Here is a 21806-nt window from a genome sequence, read left to right as displayed (position 1 = left end):
TAGCCTAGTTAAAAACTACAAGTGGTCAGCAAACCTTTGACTGGTTGCACAGTAGGCTACTATGTTAGGGAAAATAGGGCAAACTGGAAGTTAAAAACGTTCCCCTCAAAACACTGCTGGGTGACGGGGTGGCTCAAATAAAGTGTTAGGGACGTAGTTCGCTTCCTCAAAACCACACAGACCTGTAGGAAATCAAAAGTCAGATATAGGCGGCGGCCTACAGTAGGGGAGAGTGGGGTGAGTTGTGCCAGTGGGGAAGTTGTGCCACCCCTTGTATCTAGAAAACCATAGAAGAAATTGGTCATGTGACCACACATTTTTGAAGAGGCATCCATTTTACTCACTCTGCAAAGAAGGGAGGCAGATGGCACAAGAGCTAAGCACATTTAAGTTCAAAAAACTGTTTTTTGCCTCTCAAAGTAAATTTTTTATGATCAAGGTTTATTGATTGTTGTGTCTGAACAATTATAGACAAGCTTGAAAACATTTCACACATCTGTTAGTGTTTTAGTAAGCTACAATATGAGGCTATACTGTTAGCATGATGTTAGCTCCAAACCAGCTATATGATACAAGTTTGTTAAAATGGTGGGGATGGGGTGATTTGTGCCAAAAGGCCTGGGTTAAGTTGTGCCAGTGCAGTTGCAGTTGATTTAGTGAAATTTTATTTCATTTTGTTCTTAAATGTTTAAATAGACCTTGTTGAAGAATATTGCAGTATTGGCAAGTGTAGCCTGGCTCTGTGATAGTTGATTTTGTTCATTTTGAACATCATTTTTATTTCTGAAAATGTTAAATATGTAGGTCAACTGCTGCTACCGTTTAGCCTTGTTTAACCCTGTTATAGTACACTGGACTTTAGTGTTATCTTTATTTTGTCTTGCTTTGATATAGCATTACAGTATATGAGATGAAAATGTTCTGTTTTACTTCAGTAATCAATGGCACAATTTACCCCAACGTATTCTCTCCAAAGGCACAACTTACCCCGCACCGGGGGCAAGTTGTGCCAAGAGACCTGTTGTGTATTGACAGCTTGGGTTTATCCCTTTAAGAAGTACCGTCACGCCCTCTGGTGACGCACACACGTCACTGTAATGTCATGTCCTGAATTAAGCAAAATACAAGCCACATGTGAATACTCCCGGTCTCATGTTTCCTCATTATAATGTTGTAATACCGATGTGAAGTATAGTGAGTATACAACAAAACTGGCGACGAGGTAGTGCGTTCTCACGTTGTGTTTGTTATTTTCGGTAGAAAGTCCGAATTTGACGAGTTTTGACGAGGGTGTGCAGCGCGAGGTCGGAGCTAACTGAGCAACGGCTAAAGCTAGCTACTGCAGTGAACAGCAGAGCAGACGTGCAGGCACCCAGGCGGAGGACAGCACACTGCGGGAAGAGGAGGAATCTCCGCGGTGGAAAGGACACTGGAGTAATCCGACACCTGAAGGGAAGTATTGTGTCAGGACCACAAAACGTAACAAGGAAGTTACGAAAATAAAAGAAGAAGAAAATAAAAGCATAAGGAAAATTGCTAAAAATGGCACTAGTTGGAAATATAGGACCATTTGAAGAAAACACAGAACAATGGAGTTCATATACCATGAGGTTTGAATATTTTGTACTTGCTAACAAAATTGAAGATGAAGTCATTGTGCCAACATTTCTGACTATTGTTGGAGGAAAAACATTCAACCTGCTGCGCAGCCTGCTGCAACCTGAGAAGCCAGGGAGTAAGTCCTATGACCAAATAATAACAATATTGGGAAACCACTACTCTCCTAAGCCACTGATGATTGCAGAAAGGTTCAGATTCCATAAAAGGAACCAGGAGGAGTGTGAATCTGTTTCACAGTTCGTAGCTGTACTAAAACGGTTATCTGAATATTGTGAATTTGGACAGTCACTCAATGACACCATACGTGACAGATTGGTGTGTGGGTTACGCAGTGAGGCTATCCAGAAACGACTACTCACTGAAGCTAACCTGAGTCTGGAAAAGGCCATAGAGATAAGTACATCAATGGAGATGGTTTCTAGAGAAGCACAGCAGCTAAGTGCATCAGCCCAAGTGCACAAGTTTTCTGTTGAGCCAAAGAACAAGGCAGCAGCCGGCCAGCCATGCTACCGCTGTGGTAAAACAGGACACCAGGCATCAGAGTGTTGGTGCAAGGACTTAGACTGCCGAAATTGTGGCAAGAAAGGTCACATTGAACGTGCATGTAAAAATAAAAAGGCCCAGACAAACAAACAGCACACTGAAAAGAAAAAAGGTGGATTTTTCAAAACCAAGAAAAGACATGTGAATCAGATGGAGCACGAACAAGGCGAACAGAGCACATGTGAGTCTGATGATGAAGATACCGTGCATGTGTTATCTGTTATGGACAATGATGATGAATACTGGGTCACACCACTGTTGGAGAACAAAGCAGTGCGGATGCAGGTGGACACTGGTACACGTGTTTCCATGGTATCAGAAAATGTTTACAAAGAGAAACTACAGCACCTGACTCTTCGACCAACTAAGTTGAAGTTACGGACCTACACTGGTGAGCCTGTTCCAGTGTTAGGAGCCGTGGACGTGACAGTGGAACATAACAAGCAGAAAGTGGTTCTTCCACTGTACATCATTCCAGGAGACCGCCCAGCCCTGCTAGGCCGCAGGTGGCTGAGAAGAATCAAACTGAATTGGCAAGAAGTGTTCGTGGTTAATGATGGAGAGGCAACCCACCTACACGAGATCTTAAAAAAGTACTCAAAGGTTTTTGATGGAGAACTTGGCAGCATGAAGGACATAACGGTTAATCTAACAATAAAAGAAGGAAGCACGCCAAAATGTCTGAAGGCTAGGCCTGTCCCCTACGCCATCAAACCTAAAGTAGAGGCAGAATTGGAGAGATTGGTGAAGAGTGGAGTATTGGAACCTGTGAGCACTAGTAACTGGGCTACACCGATTGTACCAGTTATGAAAAAGGATGGAGCTCTGCGGATGTGTGGTGATTTTAAAGTCACTGTGAACCCCGTCTTGATTCCAGAACAGTACCCTCTACCACTCATCGATGACCTCTTCGCGGGTTTGGCTGGAGGACAGAAATTTAGCAAAATGGATTTGTCCCAGGCATATCTCCAGATGCATGTTGATCCAGAGTCACAGGAAATGTTGACCATAGTGACACACAAAGGACTGTACCGGTATCAGAGGCTCCCTTTTGGGATAACCTCTGCACCAGCGCTTTTTCAAAGGGCGATGGACCAGATCCTGAGTGGACTACCAGGTGTTCAATGCTACCTGGATGACCTGCTCATCACCGGAGCAGATGAACGGTCACACTTAAGAAACCTGGAAGCAACACTACAAAGACTGGAGGAATATGGTCTGAGGGTCCGGAAAGACAAATGTGCATTTTTCCAACCTTCTGTCGAGTACCTGGGGCACGTAATCGACAGCTCAGGGCTGCACAAGGCACCATCAAAGGTGAAAGCTATCGTGGAAGCTCCAGCACCGGAGAACGTGAGTCAGTTAAGGTCATTCCTTGGCTTGCTGACATACTACGCAAGGTTCGTGTCTGACCTTGCCAATAAGCTAAAGCCGCTGCATGGGCTTCTAAAAATCACAAATAAATGGAGGTGGACAAATAAATGTGAGAGAGCGTTCAAGGCAGTGAAGACAGCCCTCTCTGAGTCAGAGGTCCTCACCCATTTTGACCCCACATTACCACTTCAGCTGGCATGTGACGCCTCACCTTATGGTGTGGGGGCGGTAGTGTCACACATCATGCCATCAGGTGAAGAGAGACCAATCGCTTTTGCGTCAAGGACAATGAGCAAGGCAGAAAGCAATTACGCACAGATTGAGCGTGAGGCACTATCTATAGTGTTTGGAGTAAAGAAATTTCACCAATATCTTTACGGCAGAAAATTCACACTGCTGACAGACCATCAACCCCTCACCTCTATCTTTGGTCCTCATACGGGCATCCCGTCGCTTGCAGCCAGTCGTATGCAACGATGGGCTCTGTTATTGTCTGCCCACCAGTATGACATCAAGTATAGGAAGGCAGAGCTGCACGGAAACGCTGACGGGCTCTCAAGGCTTCCGTTGCCAGTCAAACACGCTGAGCCGAGACAAGCTGAGATCTTCTACTTCAAGGAAGTGACTGCTGCTCCAGTAACCGCGACTCATGTGAAGAAACACACACACACTGACCCGGTCATGTCGGAGGTTATGGACATCGTCACTCGTGGGAGGAGAGGAGAGATGACACCAAACCTGAAGCCTTACATGGTGAGAAGAAATGAGCTTTCAGTACAGTCTGGATGCTTGCTATGGGGCTATCGTGTCATCATTCCACCACCATTAAGAGAGAAAGTGCTTGACGAGCTCCACTCTGGACACTGTGGTGTCGTACGAATGAAGGAAATCGCACGCAGCTATTTCTGGTGGCCAGGTCTGGATGCGGCTATAGAGGAGAAAGCAAAGTCATGTTCAGCCTGCCAGAAAGTGAGAAACCACCCACAGCTGGCTCCATTACACCCGTGGGACTGGCCTGAAGAGCCATGGCAAAGAGTCCACATAGACTTTGCTGGACCGCTGGAGAACCACATGTTCTTAGTCGTAGTCGACGCCCATAGCAAATGGCCTGAGGTTGCCGTCATGAAAAGCACCTCCTCAGAGAGAACGATTGAAGAGCTACGGTCTATCTTCAGCCGCTTTGGTCTGCCACAACAGCTAGTTAGTGATAACGGCCCACAACTAGTGTCTGAAGAGTTCAAGACATTCATGGAAGAGAACGGCATTCAGCACATTAAGTCTGCTCCATACCACCCAGCGACTAATGGGCTGGCTGAGAGATTCGTACAGACCATGAAGCAAGCTCTCAAGTCCTCTCAAGGCACACAGTCCCTCAACAGACGTCTCAGTGCATTTCTCTTGTCATACCGAAACACACCTCATGCCACGACAAAGGTGTCCCCTGCTTCGGCTGTGCTCAAGAGACAACTTCGCACTCGACTTGACCTCCTGAGACCTCAAAAGACAAAAGAGGTTGTGCACCTTAACCAAAGAGCTCAAATGGAGAGACGGGCAAAAGCAAAGCTTCGGAGCTTCACAGCTGGAGACAACGTGCTCGCCCGGAACTACACAAAAGGTGTGAAGTGGATGCCTGTGACAGTTGTCGCAAAAACAGGTCCTGTGTCATACACCGTGGAAACCAGTGATCATCTCATCTGGAGAAGACACCTTGATCAACTGCTCCACACTTCTGGTCCCCGTGATGACTCGCCTCAGCCAACATCTCATGTTCCAGAGCAGGAGGCCGACCAAGAACAACATCCATCACCAGAAGAACCCCAGAACCAGCTTTCAGGAATGGACACTGTTCCAGGCACACCTAAACCTGCTCAGGTGCCTACCGGAGACATCATTTCTCCCAGACCAGGACTCATACCGTCCTCACCAAGAGACAATGTGACTGACATACCTACAGGTCGACCCCGAAGAGAGAGACGACCTCCAGATAAACTGACACTGTAGTCTAGAGACTAACCCTCAACATTGGGGCAGAATAATCCCCAGGGTTCAGTCCGGGAGTAGAGGTAGTCTCACCCTCTCTCCCTAGTTCAGGCAAAAGTTCTATTGCTAAAACAAGTTAATTAAAAGTTAATTATATAAATAAGAAATATAGACATTAAGACTGTGGTATAATAATAAAACAAAAAAAGAAAGTATTTGAAGTAAAGAATTTTGAGTAAAATACTGGGACATAGAATTGTTTATTATTTGTTTAAACTACGTTAAAACTAAAGGGGGAGGGATATGTTGTGTATTGACAGCTTGGGTTTATCCCTTTAAGAAGTACCGTCACGCCCTCTGGTGACGCACACACGTCACTGTAATGTCATGTCCTGAATTAAGCAAAATACAAGCCACATGTGAATACTCCCGGTCTCATGTTTCCTCATTATAATGTTGTAATACCGATGTGAAGTATAGTGAGTATACAACAAGACCACTTTTTTAAGAATAGCCATATTTTTTTAACAGTTTATTTAAGATCCAAAGGGAGTGTTCCCAGTGGTGCACAACATCCGGAAATATATGTACATATTGTAGTTGGAGGCATTACTGTCATGCCCTCACTTTAAAGACACCTCAAGTAAAAAGTGGCACAACTCACCCCACTCTCCCCTACAGTGGATCACAAAGGGTGAATGTGCAATGACGTATATGTACCAGTTGAGGCAGTAATGCACTAACTCGTGCGTCGTGCCTACTTTGCCGGTCTGCCGGAAACACGAAGAAGAAGCAGGCTCCTGCCTCCATAAAAGTTATTTGCTCCTGCCTCATGTCACTCTAGCGTGTGGCGCGAACGCTGACCAAACATTTGGGAGAAACGGTAACCTCACTCAGAAACGTTCATTCTGTTCAAAGGTAAGGGGAATTTGTCGCACTTTGTGCAAGTGTTGTGCTGCATTGTGTATGGCCAGTGTCATGCCGAGTTTTGCACCCCCGCCGCCAAATGCATCCCCACCTCACGGGAGCATATTGTAATGATTTATACGGAAACTTAACTTTACAAATGATATAGTTAATTGTCTGGGTAGACGTGATCTCAAGGCCAGGGGGTCTGTTCTGGCTCATGGAGACCGACTTTGATGCATAAAATCCGCATCGAGGTGACTTCCATGCTGGGGGCTCTCTTCTGGCTCATGGAGGCCGACTTTGGTGCTTAAAATCGGGGACCTCGAGGCCTGGGGTCTCGCCTAGCTTTATGGAGGGGGAGGCAAGTCTCGGCGGTTTGTACCTGCAGAGATTTGCATCACTGTTTTTAAGTTAAAACAGCCCCAAAATGTGGCGGGGATGCAATTCTCCGCGGGGGTGCAAAACTCTGCATGGTCGTCCATACACGAATGCAGCATAACAACTACAGCTGTCATTGTCAGAATTTTCTTGAGGCGACTGACCCGTTTCCTCTCTGGTTTTAGCTTCACTTCAAGAGAAAATGGCTTCATCATCAGAGATGCATCTCTCCTGTCCTGTCTGCCATGACATCTTTAGAGATCCTGTCATCCTGTCATGTAGCCACAGCTTCTGCAAAGCCTGCCTGAAGACATGGTGGACAAGCAAAGGAATGCGTCAGTGTGCAGTTTGTAAGGCTATATCTTCACCGAGAAAACCACCTCGCAACTTGGCGTTGAAGAACCTGTCTGAGGCCTTCTTACTGGAGAAGAGAGATCAGATCGCTTCAGCAGAGTCTGAGGAAGCTGCACGGGAGGAACTCCAGAAATCACTGGAGCTCTTACAGGAGAAACTGAAAGACTGGAATGACGTTAAAGCAACCTGTGATCAAACAGCAGAACTCATTAAGGTCCAGGCCCAACGCATAGAGAGGCAGATTAAAGAGGAGTTTAAGAAGCTTCACCAGTTTCTACAGGAGGAAGAGGAGGCCAGGATCACTGCACTGGGGGAGGAAGAGGTGCAGAAGAGTCAGGCGATGGAGGAGGAGATTGAGGGTCTGAGCAGAGAGATATCCGCTCTTTCAGATACAGTCAGAGCCATAGAGAAGGAGCTGAGAGCTGAAGATGTCTCGTTCCTGCAGAACTACAAGGCTACAATGGAAAGAGTGCAGCGCGTCCCGCTGGAGGATCCACAGCTGTTCTGGGGAGCGCTGATAGACGAAGCCAAACACATGGGCAACATGAGCTTCACAGTCTGGGACAAGATGAAGGAGATGGTTTCATACACTCCTGTGATTCTGGACCCAAACACTGCCTGTACACACCTCACCCTGTCTGAAGATCTGACCAGTGTGAGACAGCAAGAGATACGGATACCGCAGCTTCCTGACAATCCAGAGAGGTCTAATGGAGACTGGTCTGTCCTGGGCTCTGAGGGCTTCAACTCAGGATCTCACAGCTGGGTTGTTGAGGTTGGAGACAGTAAATCCTGGGTCCTGGGTGTGTTATCTGACCTCCAGAAGGAGATAGACCCAGTTGTTGGATTCGCATTCCTGGGAATAGGGTCCAGTCATGAAGAAGGATACCGCGCAGTAAGATGTGGAGACACAGCATCAGACTCATCTGTTGTTCTCCAAGTGAAGAAGAAGCTCCAGAGGGTCAGCGTGAGTCTGGACTGGGACAGAGGAAAGCTTTCCTTCTCTGATCCTGATACTAACACACACCTACACACCTTCACACAGACCTTCACTGAGAGGATGTTTCCATACATTAACACCGCCGATGACATCTCTCTGAAGATTCTACCAGTGGAGGTCTCTGTAACAGGACGGCGACAGTGAGCCGTGATAGACGGATGGTTCATCCAATCACCTGCCAGGTGTTTTTTGTACCTGCCGCTTTGAAACAGTTGTGACTCGTTCCCAGATGGTTATCGATCTGGCAGTGTCCAGTTAGGGGCGGATCATAGATTATTATTTATTATGTTATGCTCCACATAACATAAAATAAGGTATTGAGAGTGTGTAAGCACGTACAAAACAATCAGTTGTCCTGCTGTAACCCATTGATACCTGATGCAGCATTTGTATGTATATCCCTCATTTGTGTGTAAATCCCTTCGCGGTCTTAAAGGGATACACACACACAAATGCTGCATCAGGTATCAAAGGGTTACAGCAGGACAACTGATTGTTTTGTACGTGCTTACACACTCTCAACACCTTATTTTATGTTATGTGGAGCACCTTTTCCCCTCTTCTTTCTTTTGCCAAACTTATAAGAGTTGCTGCAAAGGCACGTGGTTTATAATAAGCAATTGAGCTGAAGCTTGTTTTTGTTTTTCCTTTTTTGCATGCCTTATTGTTTGACTAACACGTTTTTTCTTGGCCACTGAGATAACACTGGTTTGGCATGAAGTTGTTTCAATGTGGTAAAGAAATTTCAAAAGTGGGTAAAGTAAATACCTTTTACGGTCATCTGGTAAATACTGAAAATTGTTAATAAAGGTGTGTGTGTGTGTGTGTGTGGGGTCAGGAAATTCTCCTGGGCCCGGTGAGCAGGAGTGCTTGCTAGCTGGCTAGCTGGCTACCTATTCCCCACACTATGGTACCAGCAGGGAATTATTACACTTCTGGAAAGTACCTATAGCTCAATTGTAACACCTCACCGGGCCAATCAGTGTTCTTTTCAAATGATCCCTGCAAGTTTCTTCCAAATGTGGTCAGCAGGTGGCATGAGACAAACCAAAGACTGAGCAGGAGGACCCCTCCAGGGTTCATCATGGGGGGGCAGTTAAGCAGGTGGGGTGGGGGGCGGGACAAAAAGCTGCATTCAGGATGTTCATAATATGGGCAATTTCAGTTCTGACTCGATGCTGTGTTTTAACCATGTGATAGCCCCGCCCACTTCTCCCGATCAATGGTAATGAACACTTTAATGGACGGAGATGGAAAACGTGGTTTGGGATGGAATGTGTTGTGGCGTGTCCACTTGTGCTTCTCTGCAGATGAACCAGTCGAATGTGGGATCAGAAGAGCACTCATTGAGGCGGCATAGTAAAACCAGTGGTAAGATAATTATGGAAGTCTTGTCTTGTCAGTATAATTACTTATAATCCAGATGTGGGATGAGTGCTCTTAACTAGCCTTTAGCTTGACGCATTTATATCGACCTGATGCCTTAATTGAGTGGATCTTATGTGTTATGCGGCATGCGCCATCAGATTTGTAGAGTTGTGCTTCCCGATTGGCTGGTATTGATCCATGTGGAGTCTGCACACACACACACACACACACACACACACTGTGGGTGTGTCAGAGAGCTTCAGTTGTTGCAGATGCTCCAGTTTCCACTGCTGGATTGTTGTGTTGCCAGTGCTGACAGGTACTTTTCTAAAGCAAATTATTGGGCAGAATTCAACCAAGGACTCATTGCTTTTTGTTGATCTCCGACTATCTTAGTTCTACTGTCTCATACAGTCAACCTTGTTGGGTAAACTTAGTTTTTCTTTCAGGGCAGTTCTGGCACTTGGAGGGCAATTATTACTATTATTACTGTCTGTGTAAGATGGCAACTCTACCAGGTCGCTGTGCTTCTCTAGGAGAGATTTGCATGAAAAAATGAGCGGTCGTGGTTTTGGATGTTGCAATTGCATTTCTAATCCGTTCACTCTACTCTGCGTAAGATGACAACTCCTTCAAGTAATCCTGCAAATGATGGTGATTGTTTCAAGCTTGAAACCTCACAGAATCCTGTGGCTGAGGGTATGTTTTCCCCCATTCACTCCACTGCCAGCATGTACGATTAGGCTTATTAGATTAAGTGTTACATTGTTACTGATAAGCTAAAAGTGTTACATTGTTACTGAAACCCTAAAAGTGTTACATTGTTACTGAAACCCTAAAAGTGTTACATTGTTACTGATATCCTAAAAGTGTTACATTGTTACTGATAACCTAAAAGTGTTACATTGTTACTGATAAGCTAAAAGTGTTACATTGTTACTGAAACCCTAAAAGTGTTACATTGTTACTGATATCCTAAAAGTGTTACATTGTTACTGATAACCTAAAAGTATTACATTGTTACTGATATCCTAAAAGTATTACATTGTTACTGAAACCCTAAAAGTGTTACATTGTTACTGATAACCTAAAAGTATTACATTGTTACTGATATCCTAAAAGTGTTACATTGTTACCATTGTTACTGAAACCCTAAAAGTATTACATTGTTACTGATATCCTAAAAGTGTTACATTGTTACCATTGTTACTGAAACAATAAAAGTGTTACATTGTTACTAATATCCTAAAAGTAGGGAAGTTGGGATTGCAGCATGTGTGCTTATGGACTGATCATCATGCCTTATAGTCTAGATAGAATACAGTACATTATATAAACTAGATCCCAAAAAAACAACTTGCAAATCAATAACCTCTCCTCATTGAATTTATATGGAGCCAGCTTCCTCTATTGTGCACTTTATGAGTCTCACCTCCCTGACGTATTGCAAGTTAATGGCCCGTTGAATAATTTAAAAGTGAATCTGCCTTGGCGAGGCTTTCATTGAGTAACTTGTCATATGCAGGCTGGACTGGGTGTTGAGACAACATTGGATTCTTCTAACATCAATAAGATGTAAAAAGCCAATCAAATTAATGACTATAACAAAACTCTATCCACATGACACACGTTCCCATGACGGCAGGTCTATAGATCAATGAAAACTATCAAATGATATGGAAGTGAGAAAATGTACTTTAGATGTACTGTTGATCTTCTATCTTCTCTGTATTGCTGGTATTATCCTGAAAGGATCCATCGCTACGCCAGGAGGCCAACCATCGAAAGTGATGGGCAGGTCGGTGGTGGTCAGTGTGCGCAGGCTGAGCCCCATTTCAGAGCAGGAACCAGACAAGCTGGATACCGAGCCCGGCTCCCAGGATGCCCTGGGGGGCAGTGAATGGGGTGGATCCAGTTTCTCCTTGTGTTCTGACAAGTATCAGAACAGCAGCAGCCACTTTTCCTCTGATGCTTCGTATCAGCCCGACTCTGGAGGTATTGTCGTCCGACTCCTCTTCAGGAAAACAGTTAATGCTATAATAAGCAGTGGTTCTCAAACGCTTTCACCTCAAGGACCCCTAAACTGACACAAATTAGACCACGGACCCCCATTTAATACGATTTTGTCCCAGGGTCCCCCCCCCGCCCATCTGGCAAGACTTTTGCTTTTAAATGTTTTATTACAGAAAGTGTATGAAACCCATGATCAAAATAGTCATACATTGTGTCATTGTGTTACTTGGAATGATAGTGAAAATAAATCTCTCCCCTTTTTGCTGGGGAACCCCCTCAAGGACCCGTAGGGGTCCCCGGACCCCACTTTGAGGACCACTGCATAAGGTTTACATAACATTGATTGAATTGGGAAGCCCTGACACCGTAGCATTGATATTGAAAACAAATTTGACAAATGTAGTGATGATGATGACGATGACGTTGATTTAATTTGTGGTCTATGACATTTCTAGATGTCCTGTTGCTATTTCATTAAATGCCACATTTGTGTCTTTGGCCAAACATGTGAATTGATTTCCATGTCTTCCCTCTTTCTGATGTCGTTTATGTCACTGTAACGCCAGACGACTGTGCATCTATTCTGCTGGCCTGTCTGCACTGTCGTTTCCACGAGCTGCTCGTCATCGTGCCGGACACGTGCGAGAGGGCAGTGAGCCGCTGCTTCCCGTCGTACAAATACGCCAAGGCGTCCAGCGAGAAGGAGCAGCAGGGCCGCGGCTGCTGCAGCTGCAGCAGCCTGGAGCTGGACTGTGGCAGCTGCTTAGGCTCCTGCCAGGACACAGCAGAGCTCCTGGAGCTGGCCATGGAGGTGTCCGAGATCTGCTATCGCTGAGATCTGCCGTCGCGCGGCTCCCTCTTCGTCCCTGACGCGTACTTTGCTGTCAAATCCAAATGGCCGGTCTTCTTGTCCCCAAACACCACAATTCTTCAAAACAAAACAAAACTGCATCATGGCACTCAATAAGACTCAAGACAACTTCATTCAATTGCGTCTCATCTGTTCTGTATTAAGTCATGCAAATAAAATCGCATACGCTACAAAGGGTTTCTTTATTTCAGCCTTCTGTTGATTGTCACATTATGTTCTGTAGTGGTGAAGTTACTTGTTATTCTAAAAGAAAAACTGCCTATATTAGTCTATATGCCAGAAATGGACTAGGTGCAGAGGCATAGCAGCCTCCTAGTGTTTGTTGTTACTAGGGTAACCTCGCGTCACCAGGCTCTTCTCGGCGAGAAAGAGCCTGGCCTCCGCTTCCAGCCTAGAGCGCGCCCTAGACAGGAAACAACAGCGGAAATAGCTTGTTAACTTGACAATTAGACACAACGAATCAGAAAATAAAACGGCAAACAACAAAACAAAAGATGGACGTCAGTGGCGTGCCGTCCATTAGGCGAACTAGGCAAATGCTAAGGGCGCTTGAGCCGTTAGGGGCGCCAGAGAGGGTAAAAAAATTTTTTTTTTTACAAATACTTTTTCATGATAATAAAAAATAAGCACAACAACGTCTTAAGTCTTTAATAGTGAAATAATTTTTCTAATTCTGGCTTTCTGGGCTGCAGCCAGGCCCGTAGCTACCATTGAGGACACCGAGGTCATGGCCTCGGTACCCCCCCCCCCCCCCCCCCCCCCCAAAAAGCCCCGGCCCCCAGATCTATTCATCTGTCATTGATGTTTTAATGTGACAGTTTTGATCAGAAATGCAACAATTTGCTTCCTCTCTGTGTGCTATAGAAGGAAGAAAGATAACTCACAACATTCAGATTTTGCATTGAGGCTAGATTGGGGCTAGACTTTGGGGACAGTTCTATTGAAGTGAATGGGTAAGTAACTACCCTGTAAGTGATGTTTGTGTAGATGGGCCATTATATTTAATTGAGCAGTTTTCTGCCATGTGACCTGTATGCAGAACAGCACAGCCCCCCCTGGACCCCCCGCGCCACGCTAAAACAACCTCAGTATTCCTCAAAATCTGGCTACGGGCCTGGCTGCAGCACTTTCACCATGGTCCCTAATCCATACCACCCCACCCCCTGCGCGACAGCGCCAACTTCTACCTGCTCTGAGCTTTTTCCCAGAGTGGGGGAAGGGCGATTCTGAGCCTGCAGTGCAGGCAGCAGTTTAGCAGTGACATGACGTCAGTTTGTGTAGTTTTAGCAGTGACATGACGTCAGTTTGTGTGACTGTAGAAGTATTTGTGGTGGAATAATCTGCGATATAATTTTTATTATATTTTCTTTGGGGGGGGGGCTGCGTGGCCTCGCCCGCGCTATTGGCATGCGCAGCCCACAATTGCTCAACTTCGGATCACTGATGACCCCACTGTCACTGATGATGTCACAATGCCTAGGACATCACTGATGATGTCACACTACCAGACAAACATTGACCACTTGCTCAAAGGATGGACAAACTGGGCCCACAATGCAAAGTACCCAAATGTCTCCATGCAGTCCTGCCAGGATGGACGAGAGGACGTGGGGCAGAGAGAAGGATGATAGAAGAGGATGTGCTGAAACAACTAGGTGACTTCAAACCAATAGTCCACATACAGAACATAACAGGCTACAATGTGGCAGCTTATTTTGTTGGCATTACCTTTTGTATACCGTGTGTACACAGTGTGTAAAGATGTTCAGCTTAGCACCAAACTATTCTTCTGTCAGAAATCAATTAATCATTTCTGGATTGTTCACAATGCAACAGTAAGGCTTTTCAGATCATTTGGATCATCTTTGAGAGTCTATCAGTGATGATAATATTGAGAAGGCTTCTATATTTGGCTAATTGGAATACAGTTAACTCTTAATTTTAAATGAATCGTAATCCATATCTCTGAAAGCTGTTGACTACACTCTCCCATTTCAACTCCATCACGTTGCACCTGTTGAGCCACGGTCACGGGCAAGTTCACTGACAGTTTTGTGTTGTTGTTGCTTCACTCCATAAAGAGTGAGAGAGTGAGTAGAGAGTGAGAGAGTAGGCTGAAGACATGGGAGACGAATGTTCTGAGGGCCTGCTTTCTAACAACTCAAGCCAGCGACAAACAGAGTTCAATCTGGTCCAAGTGAACGGAACATGGATCAGACAAAATCAGCACTGTCAGCAGGCAGAGGGAAGGTCATCAGCTGCTAAAATGTAAGTAGGACAACACATGGAGAGAGAGACTGACAATTACAAGCTTTGCATAAAAACGATGCATAAAAAATAATGTATTTTGTAATTCAGTTTCTGAAAAATATAAGTTTCTAATCTTTAGAGAGATTATTCTACAATATGTAATATTAAGTCATACAACTTGGTCGTACAAATGGCTTTATATGTTCCCTGGAAATATAATGTATTTTTTTTTTATGAATTTAACCTAACACAAATTAGATCATTCATCCACCGAATGTCATGCCTATAATTTGCCCTCTTTATTATTTAAAACATGTTTTCATTTGTAATCTGTTGACATGAATGGGGTTATAAGTTCACTAGTTATGCTCTTTAGATAAGGAGAGCTGAAATACCTTTCTATTTCTGACACTGAGGTCATTCCTGGACATGCCGTTGCTTACAGTGAGCTACAGTATGTGACAGCATGTTAGCAGTTGTTTCTGTCTGTCCATCTCTAACCACACTGCATCCATCTTTAAGATGGGGTATATAGCCTACAGCAGTGATACTCAACGGGGCAGATGCGGCCCGCGACAGGGTGCAGAGTGCCCCCCCCCCCCCCCCCGACCATTTTCTAATAATTTCATGTTAGTTTTCATTGTGAAATCAAAACTAATGTGAAATAAAGTTTGACTGAGCTCCAGCTAAATTGTCAAATATCGCCGTCTGCTAGCTACCCAGGCACTTACAGTATGTATGTACTTAACCTAACTAACTTAACCTAACTAACTATCCGGTGTGCACAACATTGTCAGAGTAAACTCCGGCTGACACCCCAAAAACCTACAATCCGCTACAGAAAAATGCATATTGTATATTTATTAACTGGCCCCTGGCCTATCGTTTCACGAAAGTGGCCCCCGGGCAAAGCAAGTATCCTGTATCCCTGGCATACTGTATACAGTATATATTAATTCTATGTTTTCTTTCTATTGCTTTATTGTGAATTATCCACACAGCTATGAGAGCAAGTCAGACCATGGACTCTGCTGGACAGTGGTCAGTCCCATCGTATTCACCTATAGAGTTATTCAGTGCAAGAACATACTGGATGCCAGAAATGACACACTGCTATGGGGTCACTTAGGAGATGAAGCCACCACGATACGTACCTCCATGCCTGTTAAGCGTTTTGTTGTCATCGACGAGACCGTCAACCAGCTGTACGGCTCCCAAGTGACCCAATACTTTGAGGCCAGAAAGGTTGTGCACAAGATTCTCCCTCTGCCCACCACCGAGGAGAACAAGTGTATGGAGCTCGTGACCAGGATCCTGCAGGAGGTTCACAGCTTTGGTATCGACCGGCGCTCTGAGCCTATCATAGCCATCGGCGGAGGGGTCTGTCTGGATGTGGTGGGCCTGGCGGCGTCTCTCTATCGCCGGAGGACTCCGTACATTCGGGTGCCGACCACTCTGCTGGCCTACGTCGATGCCAGCGTGGGGGCAAAAACGGGGGTCAACTTTGCCGGGGGCAAAAACAAACTGGGGAGTTACGTGCCACCAGTGGCTACGTTCTTAGACCGCTCCTTCATCCAAACCCTCCCTCGTCGCCACATCTCGAATGGGATGGCAGAGATGTTGAAGGTGCCGCTCATCATCATCACTGCATGGACATAGAGGGCTTGTACTGTATACCAGCGGTTCTCAAAAGTGGGGTGAGGGGTCAGGGGACCTCACCAGGGAATCCAGGGGAAGGGGATTATTTTTTATAATTATATCTATAAGTAGGAACACAAACAGAATGTACGACTATTTTGGTCATGGGTTTCATAAACCTTCTGTAATAAAACATCTAAAGCAGAAGATCTGATCAGATGGGGGACCCTGGGACAAAATCGCAGAACATTACTGAATGGACATGCATTATCTCTGTCCTAACCAGGTCATACATGTATATATACATTATATTGTGCACAGCCAATCCTCCTTTGGACCTCCCGTGGTGCAAGCTGTGAGTGGTCGAGCCTAACTGCAAAGCCCCGCCCCCTACTGCTTTCTACTAGCCAACTAGCCCAAACTAGGGGCAGATTGTGATGCATGCATGTAGCTACCAGAAAGCCTCCGGCACCCATAACAGCACAGAACCTCTTATGCATGCGAGTGATCATCACATCCCAGTCTTTTTGGTAAGGGACATTCTAATTCACTTTCCGTAGCGTTTTGTCTCCAGCTAACCGTGTCGATCACCACCCCCCCCCTGTCTGTCCATCAGATGGCTCTGATGAAGCACCGCGGTCTGTTTTGAGCTGCTGGAGGCCGAGGGCGAGGCCCTGCTCCGGTCCAAGCTGCAGTCGTGTGAGAGCAGCTCTGAACACGAGGAGGACAGCGCCACAGCATCCACCCGCATCGCCATAGAAACCATGCTGGAGGAGCTGGCTCCCAACCTGTGGGAGGATGACCTGGACAGGCTGGTGGATTTTGGTCACCTGATCAGCCCTGAATTAGAAATGGTCAAGAAGCGCAGCTTACGTTTTATTTGTATATAGCTATCTGTAATAATTCTATTGAGATACCAGGTCACAGAAGGTCTCCACAACAAGCCTATAAATTCTGTAAACTAAAAATGAGCACAAAACTGGAAAGGGGGACTATTTTAAACATATTAATGTAGTTTAAAAGACACATTTTTAACTAGTGTATTTGAGTTGATCTATAGTGTATTCCTAACCCGTCTGTCTTCTTCACACCCTGACAGAGAGTGTTGCCTGCGTTGCTCCACGGGGAGGCGGTGAACATCGACATGTCCCTCATGGTGTATGTGGCCCAGCAGAGGGCGCTGCTGACAGCAGAGGAGACGGCCCGCATCATGCAGTGCATGCTGGGCCTGGGGCTGCCTGTGTGGCACCAGGCCTGCAGCCTGGCCCTGGTGCAGCAGGCTCTGAGGCAGCGGCTCAAGCACTCTGCTGGCTCTCTGAGGATGCCTCTCCCCACAGGACTGGGATCTGCAGGTACTATAATGAGAATGGACCACAACACCTGTGTTTGTTATCAACCTTTTCTATGCTTTAAAGTTTACTCACACTTACTGTACAAGTCTTATTAAAGAGGGGCGACTTTAACATAATCGTTGTTTTGAGTGTAGTAAATAAATACAAGTAAATCACATTTTCTCTGTCATGTAATAGGGTATCTTTTGTCATTGATTTTTATAGAAATCTTCCATGACATGAGTGAGGATATCCTCTGCCAAGCTTACTGCAAATGGACTGCTGAGCTTTCTTCTTCTGGAAACAAATGAAAACATCAACCATTGCATGTGCCACTTTAATTTTATTTATCTATGACTATATGAACATATGAGCCAAGAACAATGGCTTCAGTGGAGTCCAACCTTTTGTAGCCTGTAATTAATTAATTAATTTGGGAGTTGGTTTGTGTTGAATGTTGATAGTTGTACAGAAAACTGCTGCAATATTCAGTTACTCTTTATACAATGTTGTTATTCCAGTGTATTGACTTGTGAACTGACCCATGGAAAAGTATTGTAATTACAGAGTAATATTCAACAGAAGTAACATAAGTACTGCATGATAGCTTCTCTGATACATAATGTACCAATGGGGTACACGTGTGGGGAAAATGTACTAAAAGGTTCCAGCACCTGACAATATGTCTTGCTAAGCAATGTGCTGATTCACACGGTTTTGCTTCTTCGCTGAAATTGTCTCATTGAGCAAAGGTGCTATGCTATAATATGAGATACATTACACAAGCTCAAAATAATTTAATTATATTTTTAACAAATGTTTCCATACTTTTTTTTTTTACCAACTTACTCATGCATGTTGAAGTTGTATTCATGTATTCTTTTTTTGACCAGTAGCAAAATGGTTACCCACAATTAAGCATGATTCAAGAGAACTGAAACTGCTTTTAGTACATTTTCTCAGTTGTACACTTGGTACTTACATTGTGTTGTTACAACATTGTGTGCTTGCATTACATACTTTCAGAGAAAAAAACAGAGAGAGAACAGAGCAAACTATATGAACATTCAAATAAATAAAACTTTTAATATTTCTCATAAGATAATCTCCACATTGAGTACCAATGAGTAAGTTCACCAATTCGAAACCAGTGCATAACTAATTGCTACATTAATCTCTCATATAAATTGTAATTATACGAACGGTAGCAACATCAGCAGAGAAAGTGTCTAATATGAGCCATAGGAATGAGAACATAGATGTAAATTGAACCAACATGGTTCTGTATTTAGTGGTATCCCCATAATTCAGCATGGCCAATCAACAATATATGATAATAGCTTTAACCCATTGATACCTGATGCAGCATTTGCGTGTATGTCCCTCATTTGTGTGCATATCCCTTTAAGACCGTGAACCACGTTAACGCGGTTCGCGGTCTTAAAGGGATATGCACACAAATGAGGGACATACACGCAAATGCTGCATCAGGTATCAATGGGTTAAGTGCCACCACCATATTTAATGGTGATGTCCATTCTAACCACTCCCAGTTCCGGGTCTAGGAGATGAATCCATCGGGAAAATAACCCTAACCCTAACCAGCTGATTTGGGTTCAGTTACCGGGCAGCGGCCTGGGATCAGTCAGACCGGATGGGTCATTCTGCAGTCCACTGAGGCTGGACATGACCAGTTTGTGCTTTGCTTGTGGTCTGATTGCCATTATTCTTAAGTTCTTTTTTTTTAATGACTTAAAGCAGAAAAACACCAGTTAACAGGTGCATCGGCTAAACTGTTCGTAACATTGCTACTTGCGTCTTTGCGTAATTTAAACTTCAACTTCATTTTGACGGTCAACACTGTGAATTACATTCCGGCACACGCACACACACAAAAACAGTCTAAAAAAGAAGCTGAACATTCAGTGAAACATTGGGATCGTTGCCTTCGATCAATGTATAATTTTGACCTTGATGAAAGATGAAAAACAACCTAAACAAAATACATGGCTGCGACGGAGCCGTTCTTACAGTCCAGTGTTAAATCCCACATGTGTCTGAGAGGCCCGTTGTGTTACTGTCAAAGACCCATTCCTACTGCTGGCCCTAGGGACCCTGCAGCTCTACAGTCGCTCCACGAAGCACCAAACACCAGGAAGAACAACAAATAACGACTTACTGTATCAGTGTCTCTACGACTCCTCTAACATCACCGTGGTAAAAGAAACGACTGTAAGGCACTTCAATCAATGAACAGAAAATCACTTAGCTAGTTTAGACTAATCACTATTATGACACTGTCAGGAGATCACCAGCTAAAATGGTCAACTGTCCCCGTGAGAAAGACATGATACTGCTCTACAGGCACAACTGTAACCATTGCATAGTTCCACAGAATGGAGACTTGAGCTGTAACAGGGCTCTCAATGTATGGCAGGTAGTGATTATTAACAAAGTCATATTTACGCAATGTGCTACAATTGTTAGGACTGTCCAAATATACAACAACCGTACCTCTTAAAGAAACTACAATCAATGATACAATAGTCTGTATGCATTTGAAAAACCAAATACAATAGTTAGTATACAGTATGCTTAGAAAAAAAAGGTGAACAAACCACTTTTCAATTTATGGATATCATTCCAGTGTTTTGACAATGTCGTGCATTTCATACAAAATCCCATAGCAGTCTCCTTATATTCCTTGGCAATATAAATGTTCACATAATGGAAAAACAAAAACATCCTGAATGCAAAATGGATTGACAGTCATGTGACACAAAGGTGTAACAAAATATAATAATTTAGGAAATGGATGGACAATATTAAAAACAAGTATTTCTCTGCAACACATTTCTGAAGTATTACAATATACGTTATGTGCTGAAACAGTTGAAGTGCTACCAGTGTTACCAGTCTGTCTGACCAAACATGCTTTGCACTGCGTTCTCCTTTAGCCAAAAGAGGCAACTGAGACTAAAACTAAAGACGGTAGACTACAGACAAGAAAACTGGATCCATTCAACCTGCATGTGTTAATCACACAAATACTTATAGAATCATATCATAATTTTCAGATCTATAAAGTTTGAGAGATTGAGTTTGACATCAGTTTCTTTATGTACAATATATAATATGTGTGTATGTGTGTATGTGTGTGTGTGTGTGAGAGAGAGAGAGAGAGAGATAACCTTTACAATTACTATTATGTTTCAGATGTGATTCTTTTTAGACGTTTCTTTAGTTTGCATTTATTTAAATGTTTTCCACTGGTTGTGGCAGTGAGGAATGTGTTCGTATCTGACGCACGCACTGTCTGCTAGATACATTTGCTTTGGATGGGTATGGTATGGTTCAATGTAGTGATAGTTGACTTGACTCCTCCATTCTCAGAAGATTGTTGTGCTATTTCTCTCATTATAGCACACATCAAAAGACTAAAACTGGACATTATTGTTGGTTTTTGTATGTTATTGTTTCTTATTGTATTTGAATCATTTGTAAGCTTAGTTTCAGTTGAGATTTATTTATTTCACGCACTTCGTTTGTTTCCTTTTTAATGCCTAGTTTTAATTTTTATTAAATTTGGGTTATTTTTTAATAAACTTGGTAACGGGAATGTGTACCTAAAGTAATGTCTACATGGATACATAAATAAGATCAAATCTACAAAAATGATCAGTATTTGTCAATGGAGCAATTTCAAGTGGAAATTGACTGCCTGACAGAGACTCAGCTAAATAGCAAAAATATGTGCATGGCAAATACAACAGTGATGCATACACATCTTAATTAAGGCATTGGCACGTTCAAGTTTAATCTAAGACACGAGGAGTGTAAAGCACTATAGTAATAAATAGATTCATGATCTCTCTCTTCTATTATTGCTAGTGATTTAAAAAGCAGTGTTTATCGCACCACAAAATATCTATTTCTGACCATGATTTATAGCTTCCCTAGATTCTTTGGAATCAAAAGAAATAAACACAATCTAGCCTCTACCCCAAGATAAATGCATATTTTTTTTTAAATATAAAAATGTCTATTTTGCAACTCATTGTCATCAAAATATTGATTAAACAGGAAAAACATGTACTTTAAAATCAGTCCTTGAAATTAAGGTTCAGGGCTTGAAAAGATATAAGCAACAACAACACATGAATGGAAAAGATTAAAT

At 43.8% G+C, this 21806-nt stretch overlaps 3 protein-coding genes across 3 annotated transcripts; all 3 read left to right on the top strand.

The window, feature by feature from the left end:
- Positions 1-7135: 7135 nt before the first annotated feature.
- LOC310780670 (E3 ubiquitin-protein ligase TRIM35-like) lies at positions 7136-8302 on the top strand (the record flags this gene model as incomplete). Its single annotated transcript, XM_083641186.1, has 1 exon — positions 7136-8302. The coding sequence occupies one exon, from the start codon at positions 7136-7138 to the stop codon at positions 8300-8302; it is 1167 nt and encodes a 388-aa protein (XP_083497312.1).
- A 3014-nt stretch (positions 8303-11316) lies between these two features.
- Positions 11317-12374, top strand: LOC310780669 (myoD family inhibitor domain-containing protein 2-like; the record flags this gene model as incomplete). Its single annotated transcript, XM_083641185.1, has 2 exons — positions 11317-11521; positions 12106-12374. 2 exons carry the CDS (start codon positions 11317-11319, stop codon positions 12372-12374), a joined length of 474 nt encoding a protein of 157 aa, XP_083497311.1.
- A 2158-nt stretch (positions 12375-14532) lies between these two features.
- Positions 14533-17940, top strand: LOC310780668 (2-epi-5-epi-valiolone synthase-like; the record flags this gene model as incomplete). Its single annotated transcript, XM_083641184.1, is given in 6 exon segments — positions 14533-14678; positions 15662-16286; positions 16915-16941; positions 16943-17152; positions 17398-17650; positions 17855-17940. Coding segments are annotated over 6 exon segments (1347 nt in total).
- Positions 17941-21806: the final 3866 nt, after the last annotated feature.

Source organism: Poromitra crassiceps (assembly GCF_964638095.1).
Source record: "Poromitra crassiceps genome assembly, chromosome: 8".
NCBI lineage: Eukaryota > Metazoa > Chordata > Actinopteri > Beryciformes > Melamphaidae > Poromitra > Poromitra crassiceps.
Note: the sequence above shows the minus strand (reverse complement) of the source record. Positions and strands in the feature narration are given on the sequence as shown.